Source organism: Danio rerio, chromosome 4 (assembly GCF_052040795.2).
Source record: "Danio rerio strain M-AB ecotype USA chromosome 4, GRCz13ab, whole genome shotgun sequence".
Lineage (NCBI taxonomy): Eukaryota > Metazoa > Chordata > Actinopteri > Cypriniformes > Danionidae > Danio > Danio rerio.
In genome coordinates this window covers 9,677,501-9,686,335 of record NC_141024.2, presented here as the reverse complement: position 1 = coordinate 9,686,335, position 8,835 = coordinate 9,677,501, and the positions used below count along the sequence as shown (strand labels likewise).

The window sequence follows — 8,835 nt, the reverse complement described above, 5'->3', positions numbered from 1 at the left end:
TGCTGCAATTCATTTTGTCTGATTATTCATGCTTTTAAAAGACACAATCGTCAAAGACATCACAATTTTATTTAAAGAATCAGCATAACAATATCAGTTGGTGAAGTTAATTAAGATCAAATGAGAACTACCTTAATTTTGGGACTGTAAAACGTCAATATGGCCTTTTTGTGTGTTCCCACTGCCCCATCCCGAACTTTAAAAACTATTAAATACAAGGAATCCCTCCCCCACACACACACACAAAAAAAAAACAACAACATAATTTGGTGTAACCTGTACAAAGCAGACCAAGCGAAACAAACTGGCCTAAATGTAATACTGAATGAAGTACAAGACATCACTTAAGATCAAATCATCTTCCTGGCAACAGGCACTTTTTTGTTCCTGCTCTGGTAACCAGGCATCTTGTTGGTCTTCCAGCACTGACCTGAAAACTTTGCAAGGCAAGAGATAAAGTCTGTCTGGACGCTGGACAGGTCACTAGATACAGTCAGGCCTGTGCTCCGGTCATGAGAATTGTATCTGCTGAACTCCAGGGATCTAAAAAAGAAAAGAAAAAAATATGAGTAAATGTTTCACTCTGTCTGATACTTTTCCAGAAATCCACAATTAAATATGAGGCTTTGATGCTAACCTGCTGGTATGAAGTGGTGTACACCATCACATTCTGTTGCTGGCCATCCGCAGTGATCAGTCCCGCAGGCAACTGACCGGCTGCAAGTTAAAAAGCATCAAACACTTAATTCATAACAGAACACCCTATAAAGTGCAATTATTAAAAATCACAATGCAAACAGCGCTTTATGCATCAATCACATCATATTTTTGGTAAAAAATAATTGCTAAAAAGTAGGGATGTCCAGATCTAATCACGTGATCGGAAATCAGGCACACGGTTTAAGATCGTAATTGGACGTTACCTCCCGGTCAGGACTCGAATATACATTCTTATTAATTTTCAACACATCTATAGTTATTGTGGTGGTCCAGAGTTAGACCTCTTTCTTGACTTCACACAGAAACAGCAACATGTGCGGCATGACTTCACTTTGTTGCAGAGATGCTATTGGTTAAATGCCAGGCAAAGTACAACACGGAAGCAGCTTGAAGAGGAAAGAGCGAGTATGTCTGCGGTCTGGAGGTACTATAAAGTTGACAACTTTGCCAAAGCAAACTATGAGATATGTAGTCTTGGGATTGCCTGCCGGGTATTTTAAGTTGAGGTGCTATTTGTTTTTCTATTAGATTGTTTTTTAATATTTACTGTTGCACTAAAGTCCAAAAGTGAAGAATTGATGCCATTTATTACTTGATTGTAAAAGCTACCTTACAGAAGTGCTCTGTTTGTTAACAGAGTTGTTGAATTTTAAAACAAGGTGAATGAAATAAAAAAAAAAAAACATCCTGGATCTGTTTCTTCACTCTCTGTTCTCTTTTTTTAATGTGTAATACAAGTGTTGGATCGGGTTTCGGTAGATACTCAACAATCTATTGACTCGAACTCGTGGGCAAAACAACCTGATATTCATGAAAGAGTTCGCACTTACTGAAAGTCTCATCTGTAAGATCTTCTCCAAGGCCTTCGCCAACAGCAACCGGAGTGATGCCTTTCTCGCCCTTCATTGCCTTGGAAACAAGAGAATGTTACTTCATTTCTAAAAACGTGCGCTCTAAAAATACAATGACATACGGAGGTAATAAATACTGCAATATTGTTTCATAAGTGGAGGCGAAACGTCTCAAAGAAATGTTCTTGATAATTCTTATTACAGGTGGAACATTAATTGTTTGGCTTATGATATGGAGTAATGTATTTTAAATGTTTAAAGTACCCCTATTAAGCTTTTTAATGTTGTTATTATTATTTTGTACGTGTAATATTGATAATATAGATTTACCAAATGAAAGAGTCGATTGAAAACAGCCAGAAACAGTTTGCAAGCAATTTTAATCTTAATCTGTGTTCAGTTGCTGTGACGTAATGTAAGGCATTCAAATCACAAAAGCTGTGCCATCTGACAAATAATTGAGCTTTTTGAACATTATTATTATTATTATTATTATTTTGCATCGAATGTGTAATATAGATGACATAGATTTAAGTGCAGATAAAATTAAAGTATTATTCACCAAATGAACCAATTCCAAACTAACCGAAACAGTTTAAGTTCCCATCTTAATGAGTGTTCAGTTGCCGAGACGCGTTGTAAGCCATTGGCCAAATCACAAAATGCTGTGCCATCTGACCAATCAGAGCAGAGTAGGCTCTCGAAAAAATGCTTAGAGTAACATTATTAGCTTATCAGCTTAACTGTTTACACTGAGAAAACAGGTGATACTATGACTATTTAAAAAAAAAAAAAAAAAGATTGTTGCTGTAAGATTTTCTTTGCAGTTCCTTTGCCTTTATTATGATAGGACAGTTTCTAGACAGGAAGTGAAGTTGGAGCAAAAGAGTGGAGATGAAATCAGGAAAGGTCTGCAAGCTGAGACTCTGGAAACTTATGATGCTCAAAATGCAATAGCGCTACATGTTGGCGAACGGTTTTAAGCCTTTGAATTAAGACTTAAAACACATCTGTAAAGCTGTGCCGACAGATCGCACTATTGTCTTTCTTTTCATCTCGGTGTTTTAACATTTTAATGTTTTTAATCATTTTCATTCTTTAATGTTTTTATTTTTTATACTTGTTCCTTATATTCTTGTTTATGTAAAGCTCTTTGAATTACCATTGTGTATGAAACGTGCTATATGAATAAACTTGCCTTGCCTTCTATGAGGCTAAAGACATTAGTGTGTTTTAATCTTAGATGGATGGATGACGTATTATAGGTGACCTCCAAAAAAATAAAATCAGGAATAATAGCATAGATGGGACACTTTGAACTGGTCTGTATGTAAGAGAAGGAGTAATACCTCTCTAAACTTCTGAAGGTAGAGTTTAAGCGGCTCCACATACATGTCGAAACCCAGAGTGGACATGGCGAACAGGATATCCTCTCCGTTTATGGTCTTGCGTTTCTCCTGGTGGCATCTCTCGCTGGCCTCGGATGTGATGAAGCTGATGAACTCGCTCACACACTCCTGCACACACTCTTTCGCATCCTTCGCGATCTGCGATTGAAACGAGAAGTGAAAGCAGACAAGTTCTTTAATTGAATAACTGAATTTTGTTTTTGAAATACTAAACACAGAAACAGCTCTCAGTGCAATTTAATATTTAATATAACATTTACAGGATTTCTAAGGCTGTAGGAGTAATCATGAAACACACACACACATAAAAAAAAGAGCAAATACCTTTCCAGTTTGTGGGACGGCATTCTTCATGATGCGGGCGACATTAGCGATAGGAAGGTAAATGTCTTGCTCTCTGAAGAAGTCTTTGCTGCCATTTCCATCATCATGGTCATTAAAACTTTCATCCCCATCATCTGCAGATAAAACAAATACAAAATATTTAACAAAATGCAAAGAGAGAGAGAGAGAGAGAGTTTTAATTTTATTGGCATTTCAGCTTCTATAGCCATGTCATGTCAACAAACAACAACAACAACAAAAAAAACAGATGAAGTTTACCACATTTTATGAATACCAATTTTCTATAATTATAAAAATATTCTAACAATTAAAAGCCATCAACAGCAATAAATAACATACAAAGTAAAATGCATAAATAATAATAATAATGATGATAATATACAAGATAAAACTCTAAAACAGTTTTTTAAGGTTTCCTTTTAATAACAATTCTTCAATTTTAGAAGGATTCACATTTAAAAATAATTCATTTAAAGTCTCTCCAGATAAATCTTATCTTACAATAATAAAAAATGCTTTCTAAGGGGTGTTGTTCACACTTCTAGTTCTGCTCTTTTAGCTTGTTTGGTACAGTACATTGAAGAAAATTACACATTTAGCCATGCTTCACTTAGAGTTTACGGTTTTTGATGAAAGCAAACATGCAAAATAGGGCTGCATGATATTGGAAAAATCTGACATCTTTGTTTTTCTGTGATGTATATTGCGATATACTTGGAAAGAATTTTTGGTCACACTTTATATTAAGGTTCAGTTCTCGCTCTAAGCAAACCATTTATACTTTGCTTCAGTAAACTTCTAATTTGCTCCTTATTAATAGTTATTAGGGTACATTAGGTATTGGGGTAGGATTAGGGATGTAGAACAAGATCATACAGAACATATGCTTTAGAAGTACTAATAAGCAGCCAATATCTCAATAACATGCATGCTAATAAGCAACTAGTTATAGTGAGAATTGATTGTGTTACCGAATGTATTGATTTTGATTGGGCAGATTCTGTGGGAGAGTGAATCATGCATGACATGTAATAAACTACAAGCATAGATTAATGCAACAAAGCTAAGATAAAAGTTAAATAAATAGTGCATGTATTATGATTTTGTATAAGCAAATGTAAAAATTACACTGCAAGTCCACACAACATTGCATTTATCACTACGATGTGACTATTGTGGATGCACACGTTACATTATCAATGCTGAAATGACATGTAATGTGCAGCTCTAATGCAAAACAATGTTGTATGCTTGGCTAAATGTGCTTAATTGTTTTGAGGGTGAGCAACACTGCAACTATGTGAATAATTTTGTCTCTTTATGGTCACATCATTCTGCCCTGTTTTTGGTTTGTTTAGATGTTGGAATGCCTTCGTTCCTTTACCTTCCTGGGCTAAGACATATGTCCCTCCGGCCATATACTCTCCAGTTATTCCTAACTGAGTGGTATCCGTGGTGCTGCTGTCTCCGTCCATCTGAAAGCACAGAGAGAAGTTTTATTTGAATATATATTCCAATCTACAGCTTGTTTTCTTTATCTGTAAGAAATGCATGCTAATAACCCTTTATCTTTTTTTTATTTTTTTTACAATGTGATTTGAACAAATAAAAAACAATCACCAATACAAATCATAACAACAACAAACATATGGCAGCTTAAATATGGGATAGACAATATTTATACATTAATTCAAGAATTTATACTTCTATCCAGCTATAATATTAACAATTTTCATAATATTAACAACATGAACGGTAATATTGAACATATAGATGGCTAACTATAGCATAGTTAATATTGATAAATAAATTTAAGTAACGTTAAATATTTACACTGTTTACGAACCATATTTACAAATATATAGGATAAAATAAATATTAGAAACAAATATGAAATAAACATGTAGAATATGCCATTAATACGTGGTTACATAATTATCTGTTTGCATCTCTTGCTGCCTTTGTTATGATAGTCAAGCTAGCGGGTTAGCATGACGCCAGCTCAAGCTAGCTAATTACCCACATTTAACAGCAGGGAAACGGCTCATTTGTGGACATGTTAGATGCTTTAACTTAAATACACCTGTCTTATTTTACAAATAAGGCTCATGTGTTTGTAAAATGTTGTAAAATATCTCATCGGGGCCTCGCGTACATGTAGCCTCCATCTCTCCACTCTAATAATCCCTTAACGTTACCCATGCTCAAACAGCTTTCCTTTCAACAATGCCTTTATTTAACGGGTATTTCGGCCCGGTAACACTTGTAAAACCTGCCGGTAAAGGCCATTACTATCAACTAAACGCTAGAATTATCTGAAGCGATTGATTTGACCGGAGCGACAAATACAAACCTGACTCACGCTCGCGCTGCAACTTGATTGGACGGAAATGGAGCTGCGCGAGACCGTTTGTGCTCGCGCTTGTGCACGCGCGGAAGTAGGTCACCAGGGGGCGCGCTGGATTCAAACTCAAGCTCATTTGCGTATTATATTTTGGTGTTTATGTTCCTTTGCAAACCTTTCCCCGCTTTAATCTTAAAAGTGCTCTTTTCTCATTATGTTCCTTTCATTAGGTTTGATGACATCATTAGATCCATGCTCTTAACACATAGGCCTATACAACACTGGTAATTAGCATATAAATTGATTTTATGTAAATTGGTGAATGAAAGCATGTGTACATCCTTTTTGTTTCCTCTTATTCCGGATTATTTTCCCTTTGCACGTCTCAGGTAAATATTACTGGTATATATTAAAATGTATTTATATTAAGTTAATAATGTTTTCATTTGTTGTTATTCAGGGGGAAAACATTTTACTCAAACACGAAATCTATCTATCTATCTATCTATCTATCTATCTATCTATCTATCTATCTATCTATCTATCTATCTATCTATCTATCTATCTATCTATCTATCTATCTATCTATCTATCTATCTATCTATCTATCTATCTATATATCTATCTATCTATCTATCTATCTATCTATCTGTCTATCTGTCTGTCTGTCTGTCTATCAAAAAAAATTACATATATAATTTTTATATATAATCAAAGAAATCAAAAAATACCAGAATGCTGTTATATATATATATATATATATATATATATATATATATATATATATATATATATATATATATATATATATATATATATATATTAATACATTTCTTCCAATTATATAGATATTTTGGTTAAAACAAACAAACAAATAAATTTATTTATTATTTATATATATATATATATATATATATATATATATATATATATATATATATATATATATATATATATATATATATATATATATATATATATATATATATATATATATATTTTTTTTTTTTTTTTAACCAAAATATCTATAGCTATAAGTGAATGAAATTAAGATATATCAGAATTCTGTTTATCTGGATTCACTGGATTTATTTTTCTTTCATTCTGTGAAGGTCTGATAATATTCGTCATTTAGAGAAACAGATTTATTTTCCCCCTCAGACATGCCAATTGGTCTGAATTCTGAAAACAAACGTTTTATTTTGTTGGTATTCATTCATTCGTTCGTTCGTTCGTTCATTCATTCATTCATTCATTCATTCATTCATTCCTCAATATCTATAGCTATAAATAGAAGCAATTAAGATAAACCTGAATTCTGTTTATGTCGATGTATTAAGGGTTTGAGAAAAAAGTTAATATTTGTTTCCTCCTGTAAAGTTCTGATCATATTTGATGTAGTTTTCAAATAAATAAACTAATTTCTAAAAACAATTCCGCAGAAACAGGTTTTCATTTGTTTTTATTCAGGGGAAAAACATTATACTAATACATTAAATAAATAGTCCTAAATAAATAAATAATTTAATTAATACATTTATTTATTTTAACCAAAATCTATATCTTGGAAGAAATTTAGATATACCCGAATTCTGTTTATCTGGGTTCACTGTCAACTGAATTCAATCAATCAATCAATCAATCTGTCTGTCTGTCTGTGTGTCTGTTAGAAAAAAAACATGTTTTCATTTGTTTTTATTTATTTGTTGTGTTTACTCAAACACAATTTATTAATTTATTTAAATATTTATTTGAACCAAAATATTTATATTATTAGAAAAATTAAGATATACCCGAATTCTGTTGGTCTTCACTGGACTTATTATAGGTTTGGTGTTTTGTTATAGGTTAGTACGTTTTCATTTGTTGTTATTAAGAGGGAAATTGTTTTACTCAAACCCTAAATAAAAATAAATAAATAAATTCCTTAATTGAATCCAAAATATCTCTAGCTATAAATGGAATACATTAAGATACGTATACCCAAATTCATTTTATGTGGATTCATTCATTCATTCATTCATTCATTCATTCATTCATTCATTCATTCATTCATTCCTTCATTCGAAAATATCTATTTAATTGAAAGAAACTTAGGTAAACCAGAATTCAGTTTATCTGGTTTCACTGAATTTATTATGGGCTTGAGGAAAATGTTAATAGTTTCATTCTGCAAAAATCTGATAATATGTGTTGTAATTTGAACAGATATTTGTTCCCCTTAGAAATGCCAACAGGTCCAAAAAAAAAAAAAAAAAAAATGCTTTCATTTGTTGTAACTGAGGGGGAAAATGTTTTACTCAATACTACATTTATTAAAAACAAGAGAATTTTCAAGTGGTCTTAATTCCTTCCTGCTGTATAGTTGGCTTATTTCTGACTGCTGATGTGGGTAGCCTAGAGGCCAACATTTTCTAAAAAAAATACCAATTTGAACATGCCAGCTCTGAAATATCCAATTCTAATTACAAAACCCTGACATGCTCATCACTGACCTGAGAGAAAAGAGTAATGTGATGCATTTAACAGGCACTGTAATTTCCTCATTAGCACGTACAGTAACAGCTTTAACTAATTACTCTAAGTCAAAAATACACACTTCCCTATATTTCACCAGTTCTAGCTGCATATTTCAAGCCGAAACTGGCACAGAAGTTCCACTTACGGTCACAGGCCGGCCACAAATGACAGCATTTACTAGGAGTTTCCATACACTTTAATTTCTTGCTGTACAGTAAAAACTCCCTTGTCTTTTTTTCGCAGGGGCCCAGAGGACATCAACACCATGACCTTGTAATTCTGGCCTAATTCTCTGAGTGCTTCCTCTTGGGAATGGACACCTCAGAAAGTGCCTCTAATCAGCAGGTCCAGAATGCAGAATCACGCATGAATTTTAAAGGTTTTCTGCTTCACTCAGCACCGTACGCCGTGGAGCGTGAATGCGTAATTATATTAGCGAGGAGGAAATGTTGTGACGGTTTCTATCCATGTAAATTAAGACTTAATTTTCAATTTAGATTTGGGCACAAACTCTTCTGCGCCCACCCCAGAGTAACTTCGAAAGATTATGTAGAGACAACTTTACGCATGCGGGGATCGCATTAATAAATAATTAACATTCTATTAGGCTTTAGCATTGATTAGTTCCCTCTTTAAATCTCCCAAG

The 8,835-nt window shown here is 33.2% G+C and overlaps 1 protein-coding gene across 8 annotated transcripts in view; it reads right to left on the bottom strand.

Annotated features, from left to right (window-relative positions):
- Positions 1 to 50: 50 nt before the first annotated feature.
- Positions 51 to 8,835, bottom strand: part of nfyba (nuclear transcription factor Y, beta a) — an 80,687-nt gene continuing 71,902 nt past the window's right edge. For 3 of the 8 annotated variants that reach the window (XM_087246677.2, XM_087246676.2, XM_087246675.2), the window contains 6 exons: positions 4,710 to 4,800; positions 3,305 to 3,438; positions 2,921 to 3,118; positions 1,551 to 1,629; positions 638 to 717; positions 51 to 543 (listed from right to left, as the gene is read on the bottom strand). In XM_087246677.2, the coding sequence (XP_087102803.1) occupies positions 511 to 543; positions 638 to 717; positions 1,551 to 1,629; positions 2,921 to 3,118; positions 3,305 to 3,438; positions 4,710 to 4,800 (615 nt within the window). In that variant the 3' untranslated portion in view covers positions 51 to 510. 8 annotated transcript variants of the gene reach the window in all.